Source organism: Corvus kubaryi, unplaced genomic scaffold, assembly GCF_017639235.1.
Source record: "Corvus kubaryi isolate FWS band 111438036 unplaced genomic scaffold, C.kubaryi_AGA036_p1.0 37225, whole genome shotgun sequence".
NCBI lineage: Eukaryota > Metazoa > Chordata > Aves > Passeriformes > Corvidae > Corvus > Corvus kubaryi.
The window spans coordinates 756911-778512 of NW_024581064.1; the positions used below are offsets into that span (position 1 = coordinate 756911).

Here is a 21602-nt window from a genome sequence, read left to right on the forward strand (position 1 = left end):
GCTCTCTCTTGTGCTGTGCAGAGGAAAGGGGAGCTGTGACGAAGGACAGACATGGGGCTTGTCCCTGACCGAAGGAATGGCTGGGGAACTGTACACCTGCCATCTCTGCCCCAGATTTTCCTGGGAATTGACCAAACAACTGTTTGTAAGTGCTGATGGGAAGATAATGAGATGAGGAACAGTCGACACAGATTTGTCAAGAACAAATCATGTCAACACGACCCAATTTCCCTTCGTGTGAAGAAGGTCCTGTTTGGAGTCAGTGTCTCCTTGGGAAGGCTTTCGATGCCACTTTTCAGGACAGGCTGAAATGAAGCACAGACATTGTGGTGTGGGTGACAATATTGTGCCTTTGGTGGGTTTCATTAGTACTGGAAAGCTCTCCGTTCCTGCGCTGGGGTGTTGGGGAGGCTGGGCAGCAATTTCAGAAAGCCCAAACAGCAGGAATGACCCAGAACAGAACAACATCAGTCAGGAGGAGAAAATGGAATGAACAGGCTTATTTGACCTAAAAAAAGACCAAAGAGGAGGACAAGATAAGTCTTCTTGTGCATGAAGTGCTTCTGAAAGGAAGGAAATAATTTTTTCTCCATGTTGAGGATACAGACAACAAGACACAAAGGGCTTAAATTGAAAGGAGAAAGATTGATGTTAGATAACAAATTTTAAAAAGTCTTCCTGTACAGCCTGTGGCTTAAGCACTGGAGTGGGTTTTCTGGGAAGGTTCCTCAGAGGTCTTTCAAGAAGATTAGAGGAGCTGCTGTCAGCAGTGAGGCAGGCTCAGTCTATCCTGCTTTGGACGGACTGGCTGACCTTCGGAGAAGCCTCTGAGCCAGGTGACTCTGTGAAGATGGAGATGAGGGCAGGAGAGGTGTGGGCTGAAAGCCAGTGACAGGGTATGTGAAAGGGAAGGGGGACAGACCCTTCTGCTGCTCACCACCTGCAATTTGATCATACGTTCCTCAGCAATTTACTCTCCTTTGTGCTTTGGTTTCCTCACTGCACACAGGGGATTTATTTCTTCTACTTTCTTAAAGGCTTGTAAGATCTGTAACAAGACACTGAGTTCCTTTGCCCATCTCCCTGCCCCAGCCCAGGGGTGAGGGTCTGCACCGCGGTGGATACAGTCTGAGCGCAGCCTGTGCTGGGGTTAGTGTTAGCACCAAGGAGAAAACCTGTTTTCGTTGTAAACTTGTCAAAATGTCTCAACTGCAAAATAAATTTACTGATTCATTCTTTGTATTTATTTTAAAATGGAACAGTGTGAAGCACAAACTTTTTTTTAGGTGATACTTTTCAATTGAATATACACGGAGAAAACTCCATCCCGTATAAGGACTCACTGGATCTTGATTTTCACAGACATCTCTGTGGTTTCTGGAAGGTTCTGGAAGGTGGCAGTGCCTCCACACTGGAGCAGGGAGATGCTGTGTGCCTGATGGCTCAGTGTTAGACATTATCTCGTCATGACTAATGTGAGATTTACCACAAGCAAACCAGCAAGGGTGAAAGGAATCATGGCTGATCCTGACTCTGTTTTTAAGGCAGGATGTAGATAATGGATACTCAGCTGAAGCCCTGCTCATTGCAGTACAAGGCCTCTCAGATTTGGGGGGCGGTGCTGGTTCATGTCTCTGATGGAGAAGCCCATCACCAGCAGTGACCCAGCTACCAGAGGCTTCCTTAATGCACTGTCCATTGGGTACATGGAGAATATCAGGGGTTTTTCCACAAAAACAAGAAACAAAGTCTACTTAAAATATAGATTGAAATGAAATCTTTCTGGAGGACTGGCCTGAAGGGCTTTTATTTTTGTTAATGATTTTTTTTTTTTTTTTAATCCATGATGCTCACCTAACAGAGCAATTAGTGCAATGGACCATCCCTGATTCGAATCCGTGGTAGATTGCTATTAAAGGAAGTATTAATGGGCTGCTGAGAGCTGGGAAATTATTGCAGAAAAGTGTGTTTATGGAGTATGGTGCTGGCAGGCATGATTTCAATCGGATTTGACATGTTTAACATAAATGTATACTGCACAGCTCCTGCAGTTTATGAATAATTCCTACAGGCCGACTGCCTTTCTAATTACTGAAATTGAAAAAAACAGGTCAGGCACATCCTGACGGAAATCCATTCCTGCTCCTCCCCCCGGCTGCTTTTTGCTGCTTTTTTTTTTAATATCTGGCATTTGTGGAGCACTTAATGGCCGGGATGTTCTGGGGGCCTGAGAGGCTGGGAGGAAGGGGATAAGGGGCACAATGGAGCCACTCTCAGCACTGGCGCCTGGGCGAGGGAAACCTGGGAGAGGGAATGGGAGAGAAGGACTGCGAGATTGCCTATATCTGTGTTTTTCTGAGGATATATGAAGCACAAAAGGCTCCTGGGTTGGCAGCTGCAGCCCAGAAACATGGCTGGGCCGGGTGGCCTCATGCAGCAGCCGGCTTGCCTCCGGGCATGCTGGGCTCTGGCGGCATCGGAGATGCTGCGGGAACTGACATGGGTTGCAGGAGAGGCCCGTGGTGCTAAGCAAAGTGCCACCTCAGTGAGTCCCTGGTGCTGCTTGGCATCTCATGCAGGCATCTGCTGAGTGTTTCGTGTTCATATGGAGCAAGGCAGGGAAGTCTGGTGGTGGCTGGAGCTTCTGGCTATGAATATTTAATGGTAATTCAGCTGTGGGTACTCGCTGCAGGTGGGAAGGTATGACACAGCATTAGAAAAACAAATTATTCGGCCATTTTCAGGGCTGGAACCATGCGAGGCAGCAGCGAGGACGGGTGCAGAGTGCGCGTGCCGAGTGTGGGGCCTTTACCTGTCAATCGAGTCACTGTCAAATACAGAGCTGAGAAATGCTGTAGAGCAACAAGTAGTGCACAGGCCTAAAAGTGTGGCTACGGCAGCTGATTAGAATGGAAGTTCCTTCAGGAAATGGGGAATTAAACAGTGTCTGAGGAGGAAATGTTGGCTGCATGTTACTGAGGAGGCAACAGCGCTGCGGCAATGCTGGGTGCCCCATGCCCTTCCCCGGGAGTCCGTGTGAGCTCTGGCCGTTCCTGGATCATGGCAGTTTCTGGAGAATGGATGAAACTGATAAATTAGCCCTGGATTTTGGGGGACACAGAGGTGCTGTAAGGGCACAGGGGCAGCAGCCTTGGGCATTGATGGCACAGGGCTGTGTGGCACAGTAGCAGCTCCCGCTGGTCTGAGGACTTGTGGTGCTGAGTGATGGCTCCAAGAACACGTTGAGGTGATTTGAGGAAGGCGACACCACCAAATATGGAATGCTGTTTTCCATCAGGCAGTGAAACCACACTTCCTTCGTCTCACTGAGAACTTTCCCAAGCCAGCTGCTGGACTTCGTGGCAAGGAGTTTTTTGGAGGCTGGTAGTGTTTAGATCAATGGCAATATCAGAAACCCCACTGTAAATTTCTAGGGCAAGTGGCAAGCTGGTTTACGGAATGCAGGGAGATGAGAACCTCTGGCTTACGGAAAGCAGCATGAATTAATAATCATTTAATTGGCTTTTCCATTATGTTGCTTGGTTGGGAGATGGAAGTTTAGATGAAGGGGCTGTCAGTGATACTTTAGCTAAAAGAATCTGATGGGTAGGAGGTGGGTGGTGACTTCCTTCCCACCAGGATAGAGAGCAGCAGTTTAGGGGATCCATGCTGGCTTTGCCTCTGGAACCAGTAAAGGAAAGGCCCCCACTTCCAAAGAAGTGCCCATCCACCTCTGGAATAATCCCAGGGAGGACCTCACCTCCTCCTCCTCTGAGAAGCAGAAGCTGCTGAGAAGAGAGAGAAGATCAGTAGAGCTCTAGAAGTTCTGTGGCAGCCCTGCTCCATCACACTTGGCTTTTAGGGGACATTTGTTGAGAAACACAGATCTTCCTCTAAGTCAGCAAATCTGAACTAAATCCATTTAAGGAGTCAAATAACAATACTCTCCAATATGTACATCATACTTTAAACCAGATTCCTTTTCCTGCCCTGCAAGGCCTGGACCTGGAAGCAAGGTGCTGGCCATGGTCACGGCACATGTAGTGTCTCCATGTGCTCCAGTGCCACACAGCCCTTCCAGACCATGGCCTTTTGGACATTTTGAACTCAGGATATTCTGTCCTGTTCTCTCTGCACAGACAGAAGGTCCCATGCTGTGCTCAGAGCTCTGCAGGCAGGTGCCAAGCCATGTCCTCATTCCTCCTGGTAGCAGAGAGTTCTTAATTCCTCTGATCATCTGTGATGTGGACTGAATGTGTCACTTTGTGCATTTGACTGTTTATCAGCAATAAACTTCAGTCTTGGTGTTAAAATTCTCAGTTGAGCTGTCAACTCAAAAACTAATACTTAAAATAAATATCCCATGTGCAACAAATCAGTTATTCTTGGGTCTGGACAATCACCAATAATTCTGGTTCTGAAGGATTAAGGTTATGGGGTTGGATCAAGTGCATTTAATGAAACTGGACACTTAGGAGATGGTACATTTTAATTCCCTGTTACTAATTCTAAGCAGGCTGCTTCACAGTAGAAAGGAGATGAGAAAATACCCTGTTGTGACTCCCAAGGTTGGAGCTGGCATTCAGCAGCCTGGGGTAGCTGATGGTTGGGCTGAATTCAGCCACTGCATCCAAAAACATTCCACTGGTGAGCAGCTGGCAGCAGTCGGTGCCCAGTGCAGGGACACAGCGTGGACCACACAGGAGCCACAGTCACTGGGCTAGAGAGGTCTAAAGGGACCCGAAGCCATGATTGTCACTGTCATCTGCACCCAGTGCAGGTCTGCAGCAGGGCTCACATGTGCCAGACCACCCTCGCAGACCTGGGGTCTCCAGCTGCTCGTCCCAACACCCAACTGCCTGATCGGGGCTGGCATGTCAGTGTCCGAGGTCACACTGAGGACTGGACAGGGTCAGCAGCGATCAGGCTACTGACGAGGGCCACTCACATCACACAGGGCTCGGGTAGGGCATTTAAAGGCAGGGCGGTCCTTCAGCTGCCACAGTGCTGGCTCCTGGTGGTGGTGTCTCCTGCCCGAACCCTCCGGGAGAGACTGTGTTCCTCAGCGGATGAGCAGCAGTTCCTAATGCTCCAAGTACGTTCTTTACAGGAAGCAAGGAAGGTCAGCTCTGGCCCTGCAGACGTCTTTAAGCCCTTTCCAGTTCTGAAGCCCAGGGAGAGTCTTGGTCCAGGCAGTGAGCTGAGCGGAGTAGCCTGTCATTCTGTGAGGGCAGAGCAGGATCTGTGATGGTGTCCGTCAGTCAGCACTGACTGCAAACTCATTCCATGCCTGGTTTGGATATTTTTGTGGAGTCGGCAGCACAGCAGAGTCCTGGGGTTTGGGTTTCAGGTACAGCCAGGACTGTACATGCATGCATGGAGGCTGCTGCCCAGCCAGGCATGAAGCACCAGGCATGCAGCTGGCTCTGGGGTCCAAGCCCATTTGGTATGGACAAGCCTACCAGGAGAAATTCAGCAGTCCCAGATCAAATCCTCTAATCCCTGCCTCCCTCTGGCAGTACCATTACCTGTATTATTTGTAATACTTGTTTTCCCTCTCCTGGAAATTATTTTGCCTCTATTCAGCTGAATGCAGAGATGGGGACTGGCAGGGAAGGTAGCTGGAAATGGGAATGCATTCTCCACTGTGATGCGGTACATTTGGAAATAACAGCTCATGCCAGTGCACAGAAGGGTCTTTGGGAAGGAAGCAGTTTGCTGGGATCTGACTCCTGACGATATCATCTGAAACAAGGAGCAGATATCAGCAGGTTCACAAGTTGAGTAGGAGACAGGGGAAAGAGTATGGGGGACTGGCCTGAGAATGCTACAGCGCCTTGTTAATCGGCAGCTGATCCATCATATTAAATATCCAGCTGTCAGATATTACCTTTCAAGTGAAAATGAATAACTCCCATTAAGGGCGAAATGGGTTTGAAGTCGATTCGAGACAGATTAAAGTACCGTTATGAATGTGTGTTCGGGGAGGAGGAGACGGGGGCTGTGTATAATATACTTGTCCTTACAGTTTTTAAATAATAGATGTCCCACAAATTTATGTACTGAAGGCAGCCAGGGTTCGAGGGAGGAGAAAGGTCAGGGATGTGCTTCTCCCAGTGCCACAACTCGTGGAGTGTTTTGCTGTTGACTTCAGGGCTTGTTTGCATTTCTCTGTTTCAGTGGTATAAAATGGCCTTTCCTCGGCTTATCACAGTGGGAGTGTTTGGGTCCTGTTGGCTGGGTCCCACCGAAATCAGGATTTTGGCAGGACCATGTGCTAGGAAGCACCAGATCTGCACATTCCTCTGGAGGTGTGGGCTGAGCTGGCCAGAGCCATCCCAACAGCACCACTGCTGCCAGCACAGGTGCCATCGATGGGGCTGACAGCCACAACCAGCAGCCCTCTCCAGGGCAAATGCATTTCAGAGTGTCTGTATGTAGAATACCCCTGGGTCAGCCAGGGGTATGAGTTCTACCTTATCGAGTAAATCCAGTTGCTCCTGGAGGTGACACATGGGCCTTCACCATCTGGCCAAGCATTTGTGTGTCCAATGCAGCCACAGGCCCAGCATCTCCTGCGCATGCAGGTTGTTAGCAGCCCCCAGAAACAGATGAGGTCTTTCTGCTTCTGACCACCAGTGACACAGTTCCCTTGCTGTGGGAGATCAGGAAGAATAAACTGGTTTTCGCCAGGTGTGCGTTGTAGGACATAGGTTAGTCCTCAGATTCATCCTCCTCCAAGTCCTTAGGGTGTGTGTCAAGCAGAAAATGGAAGCACTGTCATCGTCCAACCTAGGCCTCTTTGGGCTGTCCTGATGTTAATCACTTTTTGTTGCAGCACCAGCCAGCCAGCCAGAGAAGGAGCTGACGGAGCCTCCAGCATCCTCTAAGCGGATAGCGTTTCCCAGCAGCTCTGAGTCACCTCTCTCCTTTAAGTGGTCAAAAACTTCAGAGGAGACCAAATCAGAGCAGGTAAGATGGAAGAACCTGTCTCTCTGTGCAGGTAATGTGTTTCCAATGTGCCAAAAGCAAAGACTAAAATGGGAGAAAGAGGATGAAAGGCAGTAACTGGTGGTAGAAGGCATCAAATTATTGAAGCCTGGCTGTAAGAGAGGGAAGTAGCAGCTGGAAGAGCTGTGTGATTCATGTGTCTGCTCCGCAGATGTACCAGTGTCCGTATTGCAAGTACAGCAACACAGACGTGAACCGGCTGCGGGTGCACGCCATGACCCAGCACTCGGTGCAGCCCATGCTCCGCTGCCCACTCTGCCAGGACATGCTGAACAACAAGATCCACCTGCAGTTGCACCTCACCCACCTGCACAGCGTGTCACCTGACTGTGTTGAGAAACTCATCATGACGGTAAGTGGCTGTGTAAGCAAGCGTGGCTGCTGCCATCCCAGCGTGTCCACTGCCATCCTGACATGTCCACCACTGTCCCCACAAAGGTGAGGAGCAGAGAGTTGCTGTGGTGGTCAGCTCCTTCACATGTCAGAGCTCTGCCATCAAGGTTTGCTGCACCCTGGTATGTTGTGTCCCTGCTTGAGCCCTGTGAAGCTCAAGTGTTGAGTGATTTCCCTGGGAAATCAGGATAAATACTATTTCCTTGACCTGATGAGGTCAGTGCATGGGATGGCAGCTTGTGCCGAAGCTTCTGGAAGATGCAGAAGCTGATGGGATATATTGTTCCTGTTGTTTCTTCGGTATAATATTTGTTGCAAGGTGTCTACATTTAAGAACTTGTCATCAAGTTTATAAAATAAGTTTTTATTTTGATTCCTGCCAATTCCTTCTCTTTGTGTTTTTTTCTTGCACCCTGTTTCTGCTTGTTTTCTCCCTTTTTTGCCAGTTCTTGGCACTGGAGGTGAATAACACTGTGTTTGTTGTAACACTGATGTCCTTTATCAGCTCCTTCCTGTGACATCTTCTGAGCAAGCACATGCAGCATGGCCCAGCTGTTCTCTTACAGTTTTCTTGTCTTCTCTTTCTGTCACTCTTCCTCTCTACAACTCCCTGAAAGAAGGTTGGAGCCAGGTGGGGTGGGTCTCTTCTCCCACGTAACAAGTGACAGGACAAGAGGACTAGCTGTAAGCTGCACCAGGGGAAGTTTAGATTGGATATTAGGGAAAATTTCTTCATGGAAGGGATTGGAAGCCCTGGCACAGGCTGCTTAGGGAAGGTGTCAAGTCACCATCCTCATTTTGAGGTGTTCAAAAATCATGTGGATATGGCATTTGAGGACACAGTTTAACATGGTGGTGGCACTGGGTTGATGGTTGGACTTGGAAGACTAAGGGTCTTCAATGATCCCGTGGTTCTTTTTATGATTCCTTCTTGAAGACAGAAGTCACAGAGTCACAGAATCATAAGTAGTCTTGGGAGGGACCACTGGAATTGCTCCAGTCTAACCGCCCTGCTCTGGCAGGGTCCCTTGAGCATGTTGCTCAGGATTGTGTTCAGACAGCATTTGAGTATCTCCAGGAAAGGAGACTCCAAAGGCTCTCTGGGCAGCCTGTTCCAGTTCCCACTCCATAAGGGCCTTTATGCTCTTACCTTCCTGCTTTGCATTACCAGCTGCCTGTCCCCTCAGGGCTTCTCAGGATGTAGCTGTGCCATGCCGGCCGCCTGCACACCTGGGTCACGGAGCTGTCCCATCCCAGAGACCACGGCCTCTGTGACCTGTGGCCATTTCATTGGTGCTGCTCAAGTGTGTAAATACCTTCTGGGGGCTTGAACGGCTCTTGTTCACCTCCTAACTACATTAGTGGCAGGTGTTTTGGCTTTCTAAGAGCAGGGACCAGAAGCCGAGCCCCTTCCCTGGGCCAGCAGGTGTAACCAGTTTGTTCAGGGTAGCTGTTACACTGGTGTGGAATGGTTTGTTTTGAGCCAGGCAGGATGTGTGGTCTGGAGCGGGAGTGTTGGGTTGGTCCATCCTCAGGCACATGTCCTCCAGGATATGAGGGAATAGCAGGAGCCTCTCGTGACGGCGCTCAGGACACTCTGCAGAGCAGGTATGGGACAGTCCCTTAGGTGAGCGCACCTGCTGTGCTAGAGCAGGGCCGCGATGCTCTGCAAGGATCAGCAGAGCCTGGCCCAGCCATGATGCTCATCGTCATGTGTATTCCAGGTTTTCCCACCTTTCTTCCTTCTGGCACCTGGAGACACATCTGGGGAGAGGCTTCTCCTCCTCCAGGTCTCACAGCATGGGGTGAAGAAGGTGGGTCTTTTTGTATTATTCTACGGCAACATTTTGAGCAGTCAGTACAGTTTGTGCAGAACATGGCAGTATTGGAGGATCGTAATTTTGCTCATTCTCGTGAAGATCCCATCTTGATTTGATGCGCACGTCAGGTTGTTGGTGCCACCGCGAGGGAATTGCAGCCCCGTAGCTTAGAGCCGGGTCCCTCTCGACGCACCGTGTCTGCGCTCAGCGTTGGAGGAGGCTCCAGTTAATAACAACTTATCAGACGCCGTTCAGGAACCTGCAGTGTCTAATATGTCTGTTGCCATGGTAACGGCTCCTGCTTGCGCTCCGCATCTCCAAGCTGCCTGGTCGTGCTCCCTCCTTTTCATATCAGTGAGCAGCAGGGCTGGCTGTCCCATGGGACCCCCTTGTCCTCCCACTGGCCCCGATGCAGGGACAGGGGCTGGCGGGGCTGCCTGAGGAGCAGAGCGCATGCCGTGCCCCAGTGCCACACAGGGGCTGGGGCTCACACTGTCCCCCCATCTCCTGCAGCTTCCCTTACATGGGGCTGGTGGATGAGCGTAGCCGAGTTCTCTCTCTGTGGCATCTCAGCCTCTCTGAGTGGGGCCAGGCGCCATCTTTCCCATGGCAGTCTCTGCTTGGGCCTGCTCGACTCGGCGGGGCCCGTAATGAGGGTGAAGTGCAGTTCGCCTGCACGGGCGATTGACAAGACTGATGGGCTGGAGCTGGGAGAGAGGACGGCTTCCCAAGAGCCTCCAGGAGCGGGAGCTCTCCCTCCTCCCGCAGCCAGCCTTATCCTTCTGCACATTTCTGTCTCGTCATCTCTGCTGTCAGCTTTCTCTTCCTCAGTTTAGGGCATCTTCCCTGTGTTCCAGCCATCTTTCCATCTTTTTCTTTTCTCCCTTGCTTCAGGAGTCATTCCTGCCCATCTCTACCATCTCACTTCCCCCTCCTGCTATCTTTACATTTTTACCCTCTTTCCCATTGTCTTTTCTTATTGCTCTCTCCCTTCTGCTGTCACTCAATTTTTCTCTCTCCCTCCTTTTCACCCCCTCCCTCTCCCCCCTTTCCCTCTCACTCTGTGTCTCATTCTCCATCTCGGATGAAGGTAATGAAAATAATCGGGCTTCATTAATTCTGAGCCCTGTGAGATGATAGCCATTTGGAGCCATGTTTGCCAATTAGATGGTCTAAATTAGAAGTGACCTTGGTATACTGCCATCACTTTGCCTCTCGGAGTCTAATGAAGCTTTTCACTCCAGCACCCTCTCTCTCTCTCTTTGTAATGGAAATTACCTCCTTTGTCTGGTGGGGAACCTTCCCTCCCGTCTGTATTTCCCCTGGTTTCATAGACATGGGGACAGTGATGTATCTCCTCAGACCTCTTCTAGAGGTTTTCTTTTCAGAACCACATGATTTCAGCGTTTTGGGGTATATTCAGAGGAACTGTACCCTTGTTTGGTGTCCATGGACAGTCAGCACAGGCAGGTGCAGTGTGAGGGGAGCTGGCTGCTCACACCAGCTAAGAGTAATTTTTTGGGCATGTCAGCAATATGCGGGTGTCATATTGATGGGTGTTGGGCTCTGAGCCTCCAGCTCTGCACACGAGCAGCTCTGCAGTTGGTTGTTAAAAATCCAGTAGATCTGGAGGTGGCAGGAGCTGTGCTTGTCGCTGCTGGAGCTTGTCACCAGTGAGGAGTGGGCCCACTGCTTGTTCTGCAGAGGGCTGACAGGTTTGTAGGTGTCAGGGTGTATGGATGCTGGTGGGGCAGGGAGGCAGGAGACCTGGCCCGTCAGCCCTCAGGTGCTCTGTAACAGTCCTCACTGGGCCACTGTGTCCATAGAAATGGCCACTGAAGTGGGGTTGTGCCTGCCCCTCCATGGATCTCATCATCATGAAGACATTTTATCTGCTAAGGGGTCTGAATTTCACCCAAAAGGTAGGGTGCTTGGAAGCAGAGAGGCTTGTCCAGCAACCTCCCATCGTCTAAGGACCTTCTGCGTGGTAACAATAGAACTGAGAGGGACCCATCGGAGCTGCAGGGGATGGTGCTCAGGCTGTGCACAGGATCCAGGGTGACTGAGACGGAGGTGCCATGCTGCAGTGAGCTTTGCTGGTGACTTGTGGGCCAGGAGATGGTAGCTGCAGCCACACAGGGGGCATAGTTTGGTGTTAGACAGAAAAGAACAGGTATGAACAGGAGAAGGGAAGGGAGGAGACAAGCCACATTTGTTGAACTCACAGCTGGAGGGTTGTGTTTTAGTAACGGCTCACACTGACTGATGTGTTGCCATTCTAAAACAGTGTTGGAGACATTGAAACAGGTAGACAGAAGTCGAGGAGGGGGAGGGATGCCAGGATGACACACCAGGTATCTCCTGTGCAGGTGAGAGGGAGGTGGAGAGCATTTGACAGCCGCACGCACTAACAGGGGCTGTGCTCCAGATAAACACACTCCTTTCGATTACTGGAACAGTTCATGGCATGAAATACATCTGCAGTACAAAATGCTGTGTCGCAGAGCACCGCTCCTGTCTCACCTGCCAGGGAGCCGTGGTCCACTGCACCTTCCTGCCCCATCATGCCCCCACTCTTGGTTTATATGAAAAGCAGCCTCAGCATGCAAGGCAAATTCTGCAGGTCCAAGGAAATGAGATGTCCTCAGATGTTTTTGCAGTGTGAAAGGGCAAACCCTTCCAAAAGAGCAGTTTGGAATTCCGTGTCAGTGCAAAGTGATTTGGAATGTGCAGCCCATTTGCACTCGTATCTTTGCCACCTGCTCGGGGCTGGTCCATAGGGATGAAAAGATGGAGGGTCCTGCCCTAGATCATGGTGTAGGAAAGGGGCAGGAGCAGCCTGGGTGGAGCCAGAGGACTAGAGTGGGTCCACTTGCTGACCAGTGCCTTGTTTCCAGTGGTTTGTTCTCCAAGGCCAGCCTATGGCCGCACCGCCACAGTTCCCACATCCATACCCAGAATTTCTAGTTCCCTGCACTTTTTTCCAAGCTTTTTTTCTGTTTGCCTTTGGGAATTTTGTGCCTGTAGCAATTTAATGTACCACAGCCTTTTTTTTCTTCCTTTTTTTTTCCCCTGTGGTGGAGGGAGGATGGAAGGAAGGGAAGGAATGGTGGCTGTGGAGATGCAGGTAGATAAAGGTAATTACTTAAACACATATAGGGCAGGACTTACAGGTTTGGAGCCCCAGATTAAGATGCAGAGGAGCATGTGAGGTTGATGATTATATTTCGGGGAGAGTTAATTGACGGAAGGTGAAGGCAGACAAAGAACCGCTGCTTACTGCCTTCTTGAATCCCAATCAGGAATTATGATTAAAGACGCGGCGAGACAACAGAGGCCTGATGAATTGGTGTCTTTTTTTTTTCTTTTTTGCCGTCATTCACACTTGATTGACTTCAACCTTTCAAGTGCAAAAGTCTCTCTTTTCCATTATTATTCATAGCCATCTGAGTTTTTCTAATTAAAGTGTATGAAAACAATTACTGATCCGTCGTACTGAGCGTGGTGGTGGGGACGGCTGCCGTACTGTAACGCCTATGAAAAGCCACAGCTCTATAATGATGTGCAGCTGAGGTGTTAGATAATTTTATTCTTTTTCTACTCTGTTGGGGTTTTTTTTAATTTCTCATGATTTATTTTTCATGATTCCTAAAGAGCCTAGGAAAGCAGGCTCTTCCTGCTGCTAGAGCTGAGAGGGACGGTTTCTTCTTGCCTCCCCTTCTCGGCGTCCATGCTCGTCCCCCTCCTCCGAGCCCAGCTACTGGAAATTACTATGTGACCTTTCACGTCTCCCAACCCACCGCCCACAGCCATCAGATGCTTCCGTTTAGAGTAGAAGGTGGAATGAGTTTGATGTGCTCAGCTCCCCTCCTGGGATGTGTCAGCTGCCTTCTCTCCTGCTCCATGGGACCTGGCACTTACTGCCACGCACTGGATGGCCCAGGAAGGGGAGGGAGCTCTGTGTCCCTGACAGCTCAGCTCACAGCTCTGCAGCCACTTCTGTGCCACCATTTCATCCTGAGATTTTCCATGAGCTTCAGCTTCCCCACTTCCTATCTCCTGCAGTTCACTCAGAGCCTTGTGGTCCTTGGCTGTGCAGAAAGCCGGGTAAATGGCATGCAGCTGCCACACACATTCTCTCTCCTGAAATCCAGGGTTCAGATGCCCCCTCCATATCTAGCAGAAGGATGGAGAGGCTTGTTTTGCCTCACGCCTGAATGGGAGTGTTTAGTTGTGCCTCACCTTCCCAGCAGTGGGAGGCTGGGAGCAGGAGCACCACAGGCATCACCAGGAGCACCTGGTGAAAGGGGAACGCTGCCTGGGTGTAGGTGGCGTGGGCAGCTGCTCGAGGCTGTAGAGGAGTCTTCACTTGGCACAGGCAGTGACCAGCACGGGCAGCCCTGTGCTGGGTCTGTCTGTCCGGTGCTGTGAGGCAGCGTTCCAGCAGTGCGAGACACTGGCTCCAGACATTCAGAAGGACATTCATTGTCCTGCATCTGATGCCAGCCATGTGCAGGCTGCTGGTGAGATGGCTTGTGACCAGGTATATCCAAAGAACAGAACAGGATGAGTGTGTGCATTTGGCTCTTCCAAAGAGCCTCCAGCTGAGCCATGCAGATTCTCAGCTCTTTAGGAGCGGTGGTGTCCCAGCACTGCACTGGTTTTGCTGGTGCAGGATCTAGCCAAATACTTGAAGAGGAGCAAAGGGAACGCATCAGTCAGAGCAAGGAAAGGGTTACAAAAGCTTTTTATTTCACAATTTGCTTTCTCTTTAGTCCTTCCTTATTCATCCTTTCCTTTGTCACCTCTCTCCTTATTTGTACTTTTCTTTCTCATGCCCCTCCCTTCCCTGCATCGATACACTTTGAAAACAGTGCTGCAATGCTCCCTGGTTCAAGATTACAGTGTACTTTACTAGGTATGATTTAATTAGGGGCCTTATTATGTTTTCAGCAGCTTAAGGTGGGCCTTTCAACTTATCTACCTAATTGGTTGCACAAGAAGTTTCACAGCCCATGACAAAACATTGTCAGTGATCAAAGTCTGAATTCCACATAAAGGAAAAATATTAATAATAAGATTATTCTTCAAGTGTGCACTGCTAATTATGTCCAGAATGTAACTGTAGAAACACTTTTGACTGATTTGAGCTTTGTCTAATAAATACCAGTCTTCAGTGAGCTGTGAAAAATGACGCCTCTGACTTCACAATACCGATGTCTAGTTTTGCCACTGAAGATGTTTAAAATGTTTTCCTGTGTTTTTCCTCTCCCTATGTCTTTTTCCCCTGTCTCTAGGTGACAACCCCTGAGGTGATGATGCCCAGCAGCATGTTCCTCCCAGCAGCTGCTCCAGAGAAGGATGGGAACTCAGGCGCAGAGGAGCTGGGGAAACAGTCTGGTGAGTGCAGGTCAATGAGGTCCATGGTCCCAACCACTCCCCCAACTCTTACCACCTGGTCAGGGAGCAGTTTCATTCCTGTTAATCCTCTCTCTGATAGGACCAAGACTCAAATACTATGTTCAGTTTGATGAGCCTTCTTTTTCCAAAATAGGTAGGACATCAAAAAGGAACAGTGAAGACAGAGGTGGCTGAATGGCTTTTGCTTGAAAGGGAGAATTGAAGGTGATAAATGCACTAAGGGATGTGTGTGTGAATAATTTCCAGAGATTCAAGGTGGGCAAGGAAGTAAATTGTGTAGGTTTATGCAATGGGCCATGATGAGGTTAATGGGCTGGTATTGAAACAAATGAATGAAGATAGAGGAGAAATGTTAGAAATACTTGTTATGTGGGAGATTAAAAACCACAGAGTATTCAGGACTGAAAGGGGGTGTTGATCTGCCATGGTGTGCTGGTGTAATTTTTGGGTTCGCTCTAATTCTGTTTTCACAGAGATCTCTGAGGATGTGGGGAAGACCCTTTTGCCATCGGACAGTGCAGAGCACAGCGGGGACCCCAAGCCCACTCCGGCTGATCCGAGCGCTGCCCGGGAGGACTCTGGCTTCCTGTGCTGGAAGAAGGGCTGCAGCCAAGTGTTCAAGAGCTCAGCAGCCCTGCAGACACACTTCAATGACGTCCATGCCAAGCGGCCTCAGCTGCCAGTCTCTGACCGCCACGTCTACAAGTACCGCTGCAATCAGTGCAGCCTGGCCTTCAAAACCATTGAGAAGCTGCAGCTCCACTCCCAGTACCACGTCATCCGGGCAGCCACCATGTGCTGCCTCTGCCAGCGCAGCTTCCGAACCTTCCAGGCCCTGAAAAAGCACCTGGAAACCAGCCACCTGGAGCTGAGTGAGGCTGACATTCAGCAGCTGTATGGTGGTCTCTTGGTCAACGGGGACCTCCTCGCTATGGGTGACCCCTCGCTTGCTGAGGACCACACAATAATAGTCGAGGAAGATAAGGAAGAGGAGAGCGACCTGGAAGATAAGCAGAGCCCAACTGGCAGCGATTCGGGGTCGGTGCAAGAGGACTCTGGCTCAGAACCAAAAAGGGCCTTACCCTTCAGGAAGGGCCCTAACTTCACTATGGAGAAATTTCTAGATCCATCTCGCCCATACAAGTGCACAGTCTGCAAGGAGTCATTCACGCAGAAGAACATTCTCCTGGTCCATTACAATTCCGTTTCTCATCTGCATAAACTGAAACGCGCCCTCCAAGAATCTGCTACCGGGCAACCCGAGCCTACCAGCAGCCCAGACAACAAACCTTTCAAGTGTAACACCTGCAACGTGGCCTACAGCCAGAGCTCGACTCTAGAGATCCACATGAGGTCTGTCCTGCACCAGACCAAGGCTCGTGCGGCCAAGCTGGAGGCGGCCGGCGCCAGCAGCAACGGAGCCGGCAACAGCAGCAGCAGCAGCCTCTCCCTGGGTTCGTCCACACCGAGCCCCGTGAGTGCCAGCAACAGCAATGCTTTTGCAACCACCAGCACAAGCACTTCAGGCACCACTCCCATTCCCAGCCTGCTCAACCAGGTGTCCAGTGACAGTGTGGGAATTCCTCCCTTGGGTAACGCTGTAAGCACTAACATCTCCTCCCCTTCAGAGCCCAAAGAGGTGAACCGCAAGAAGCTGGCAGACATGATTGCATCCAGGCAGCAGCAGCAGCAACAGCAGCAGCAGCAGCAACAGCAACAAGCTCAAACCTTGGCACAGGCACAGGCACAGGTCCAGGCCCACCTGCAGCAGGAGCTGCAGCAGCAGGCTGCTCTCCTGCAGTCCCAGCTCTTCAACCCAGCACTTTTGCCACACTTTCCGATGACAACTGAGACCCTTCTGCAGCTGCAGCAGCAGCAGCAGCATCTTCTGTTCCCATTCTACATCCCCAGTGCTGAGTTCCAGCTCAATCCAGAAGTCAGCTTGCCTGTCACCAGTGGTGCACTGACATTGACTGGGACGGGTCCAAGTTTGCTGGAGGACCTGAAGGCACAAGTTCAGCTCCCTCAGCAAAGCCATCCACAGCTCTTGCAGCAGCAGCAAGGTCAGCTGTCCTTGTCACAACCCCACTCCGTCCTGTTACAGCAGAGCCAGCACCCAGAGAAGAAGAATAAATCCGTAGTGAAGGAAAAAGATAAAGAAACCCCACGGGAAAGGGAAAGCGCAGAGAGGGGAGACAATAATGTAACACTGAAGGAGTCTCTTCCTGATAACTTAAAGCCCAAAGAGAAGAAGGACTTTGTGCCAGGCAGCAGTTCAGAGCCCTCCATACTGCCTCCACGGATTGCTTCCGATGCGAGGGGGAACGCCACCAAAGCCTTGCTGGAAAACTTCGGCTTTGAGCTCGTCATTCAGTACAACGAGAACAAGCAAAAGGGGCAGAAGAAAAATGGGAAGACAGAGCAAGGTGAGAACTTAGAAAAGCTGGAGTGTGATACGTGCGGCAAGTTCTTCTCAAACATCCTCATCCTGAAGAGCCACCAAGAGCATGTTCACCAACATTACTTTCCCTTTAAGCAGTTAGAGAGATTTGCCAAACAATACAGAGAACACTACGACAAACTGTACCCACTGCGGCCGCAGACCCCAGAGCCACCGCCCCCGCCTCCACCGCCTCCCCCTCCTCTCCCTCCAGCTCCTCCTCAGCCGGCTGCTGCTCCTGCCATCCCTACTTCTGCCCCACCAATCACCTCTCCCACTATCGCACCAGCCCAGCCATCTGTGCCACTCACCCAGCTCTCCATGCCTATGGAGCTGCCCATCTTCTCACCACTCATGATGCAAACCATGCCCCTGCAGACATTGCCAGCACAGCTGCCGCCTCAGCTGGGCCCTGTAGACCCCCTGCCCGCTGACTTGGCCCAGTTGTACCAGCATCAGCTCAACCCCAGCCTTCTCCAGCAGCAGCAGAACAAGAGGCCACGAACGCGTATCACCGATGACCAGCTCAGAGTCCTTCGGCAGTATTTTGACATTAACAATTCCCCAAGTGAGGAACAGATCAAAGAGATGGCAGACAAATCGGGATTGCCCCAGAAAGTGATCAAGCACTGGTTCAGAAACACCCTGTTCAAGGAGCGCCAACGCAACAAGGACTCCCCGTACAACTTCAGCAACCCTCCCATTACCAGCCTGGAAGAGCTGAAGATAGACTCACGGCCTCCTTCTCCAGAGCCTCAAAAGCAGGAGTACTGGGGAAGCAAGCGGTCCTCTCGAACACGCTTTACTGACTACCAACTCAGAGTCCTGCAAGACTTCTTTGATGCCAATGCTTACCCAAAGGACGATGAATTTGAGCAGCTTTCTAACTTGTTGAACCTCCCAACACGTGTTATAGTGGTGTGGTTCCAGAATGCCCGTCAGAAAGCTAGGAAAAACTATGAGAATCAGGGAGAAGGCAAAGATGGGGAGCGACGGGAGCTCACAAATGACAGATACATTAGAACAAGCAACTTGAACTACCAGTGCAAAAAGTGCAGTCTGGTCTTTCAGCGCATTTTTGATCTCATTAAACACCAGAAAAAGCTTTGTTACAAAGATGAGGATGAGGATGGACAGGATGATAGCCAGAACGAAGACTCTATGGATGCAATAGAGCTCTTGACTCCAACCAGTTCCTCCTGCAGCACACCGATGCCCTCACAAGCTTACAGCACACCTACATCTTCAGCCAATGCGACCTCTTCAGCTTTTCTGCAGCTCACGGCAGAGGCAGATGATTCCTCCACCTTTAGTTCTAAAGTAGAACCTACAGATGAGAAACCAAAGCAGTCTGAACCTCCAAGTACACAGCAAAACCAAACCCAAGAGAAGCAAGTGCAACCAAAGCAAGAGTCTCAGCAGCAACAGGACCAAGGAGAACAAAAGACAAGTTCAACACACCAAAAGATTTCACAGTTATCCTCCCCCTCTTCACTGCAACAGCCACCTCCTCCTCAGCCCCCTCAGTGCTCCTTGTCACAGTCAAGTCCAAGTCCATCTCAGCTCTCACACCTCTCCCTCAAACCTATTCACACGTCCACCCCTCAGCAGCTGGCAAACCTACCTCCTCAGCTAATCCCATACCAGTGTGACCAGTGTAAACTGGCATTTCCTTCCTTCGAGCATTGGCAGGAGCATCAGCAGCTCCATTTCCTGAGTGCACAGAACCAGTTTATCCACCCCCCATTCCTGGACAGAACACTGGATATGCCATTCATGCTTTTTGATCCCAGTAATCCACTACTGGCAAGCCAGCTGCTGTCTGGAACGTTACCACAGATTCCAGCAAGCTCAGCCACCTCACCATCAACTCCAACATCCACCATGAACACGCTGAAGAGAAAGCTGGAGGAAAAGGCCAGTGCAAGCCCTGGAGAGAATGACAGTGGGACTGGGGGAGAAGAACCCCAAAGGGATAAGCGTCTAAGGACAACCATTACCCCTGAGCAGCTGGAAATTCTGTACCAGAAATACTTGCTCGACTCCAACCCCACACGGAAGATGCTGGATCACATTGCACATGAAGTGGGCTTGAAGAAGCGCGTGGTGCAGGTTTGGTTCCAGAACACCCGTGCACGAGAGAGGAAGGGGCAGTTCAGAGCTGTGGGGCCTGCCCAAGCCCACAGACGGTGTCCCTTCTGCCGAGCTCTCTTTAAAGCAAAGACAGCTCTGGAAGCTCATATCCGATCCCGTCACTGGCACGAGGCCAAGCGAGCTGGGTACAACCTTACGCTGTCTGCTATGCTTCTAGACTGTGATGGGGGACTCCAGATGAAAGGGGACATCTTTGATGGAGCCAGCTTTTCCCACATGCCACCAACTAGCAGTGATGGACAGAGTGTTCCCCTCTCCCCGGTGAACAAGAGTATGGAACTGTCACCTAGAACCCTGCTGAGTCCATCCTCCATTAAGGTGGAAGGGATTGAAGACTTCGAGAGTCCCTCCATGTCCTCAGTCAATCTGAGCTTTGACCAGACAAAGCTGGACAACGATGACTGCTCTTCTGTCAACACTGCAATCACAGATACTACCACAGGAGACGAAGGGAACGCAGACAACGACAGTGCAACAGGGATTGCAACCGAAACCAAATCCACATCAGGACCCAGTGAAGGTCTGACTAAAGCAGCCATGATAGCAATGTCTGAATATGAAGATCGTCTGTCTTCTGGCCTGGTCAGCCCAGCTCCCAGCTTCTACAGCAAAGAGTATGACAATGAAGGTACCGTGGACTATAGTGAAACCTCCAGCCTTGCAGACCCCTGCTCACCCAGCCCTGGTGCAAGTGGTTCAGCCAGCAAATCTGGCGAAAGCGGGGACCGGCCCGGGCAGAAACGCTTTCGCACGCAGATGACTAATCTCCAGCTCAAGGTTCTTAAGTCATGCTTTAATGACTACAGGACACCGACCATGCTGGAGTGTGAGGTCCTGGGCAATGACATTGGACTGCCAAAGAGAGTTGTTCAGGTCTGGTTCCAGAATGCGAGGGCGAAAGAGAAGAAGTCAAAACTCAGCATGGCCAAGCATTTTGGTATAAACCAAACAAGTTACGAGGGACCCAAAACAGAGTGCACTTTGTGTGGCATCAAGTACAGCGCTCGGCTGTCTGTACGTGACCATATCTTCTCTCAACAGCATATCTCCAAAGTTAAAGAAACCATTGGAAGTCAGTTGGATAAGGAAAAGGAGTATTTCGACCCAGCTACTGTACGTCAGTTGATGGCTCAGCAGGAGCTGGACCGAATCAAAAAAGCCAACGAGGTTCTTGGTCTGGCAGCTCAACAGCAGGGCATGTTTGACAACACCCCCCTGCAAGCTCTGAACCTTCCTGCTGCGTACCCAGCACTACAGGGCATCCCTCCAGTCTTGCTCCCAGGCCTCAACAGCCCATCCTTACCTGGCTTCACTCCATCCAACACAGGTGGGTACGGATGTTACCCTGCTTAGGCACACCTTCACTTGGTGCATACATAGCACAAGCAGTTGTTCCCTTGGGAATGACTGATAACAGGATTCCTGGCCCATTAGTTCAGCATGTTGACTTCACAGCAAAAAAGCAGTAGGTATTTTATCTATAATTCCTGAACTCAGGAAGTTTTATAGTAAAGTCTGAACTAGAGCAACATCTAGACATGCTGCATATCCCTGTGTAGAAATCCTGAAGCTCCTTCAAGGAAGTGGGATATAGATTTATCCAATGGAACAGAAGGACTAATGTGCTGAATACACTGTTCATTATTCCTTTCCTTTTGATATTCAGTTTATGTGATACCATCCCAAGCGTTCAAAAATCCAAACTCTTTCTAGGGAAAGGTGTGGTGTGTATGGTAGCACTGGTGACAGATGCCCAGAGCATCTTTATATGTCCCTGTGGTGACCTCTGGGACAAATCCCAGTGCAGCCGAGCATCAGTTTTGAGTGATGGCTGGGTATGACCTGAAAGCACCTCCTCAACAAACAACGGTGTAGTTGTGGGACAAATCTAGTTTGTATTTTAATAAGATTTTTCTTAACAATGCTACATTAAAATGAAATTTGTCGTAATCCTTTGGGTAGCCTAATCTCAAATACTGAACTTTATCTTTTGAGAATGCTTCTTTCCTTTGTACGTCGTGGATAGGTGGAAAGTCTTAAGTCATGTAGGAAACAGTGGCAGTGGAAGGTGCAGCTCAGTGACCAGAAGTGACATAAAAAATGTGATCCAAAGGCCTTGTTTCATTATGTGTCTGAAGGGCCTCTGTGCATGCGAGGGGTTTTCCATGTCACCCTTCTCTTCTCACCACAGATCTCATTTCAAAGCTCTCGGCCAGAAGCATCTCCTTGGCAAATCATATCATCACCCTATTGCAGGTTGCTCTGCGCTGTTTGCTTAGTGCCCCAGATTTATAACAACAATTAAAATTACTTTTTTGCAGTTCAGTCCATATTGTTGCTTTTATTTTTCTCCAAAGCCCAGA

The 21602-nt window shown here is 50.2% G+C and overlaps 1 protein-coding gene across 5 annotated transcripts in view; it reads left to right on the forward strand.

The window, feature by feature from the left end:
* Window positions 1–21602, forward strand: part of ZFHX3 (zinc finger homeobox 3) — a 395458-nt gene that overhangs the window by 369053 nt on the left and 4803 nt on the right. For all 5 annotated transcript variants that reach the window (XM_042022867.1, XM_042022869.1, XM_042022868.1 and 2 more), the window contains 4 exons: window positions 6839–6972; window positions 7163–7363; window positions 14522–14624; window positions 15119–20566. In XM_042022867.1, coding sequence (XP_041878801.1) covers window positions 6839–6972; window positions 7163–7363; window positions 14522–14624; window positions 15119–20566 — 5886 coding nt within the window. The remainder of the gene's footprint in view (window positions 1–6838; window positions 6973–7162; window positions 7364–14521; window positions 14625–15118; window positions 20567–21602) is intronic.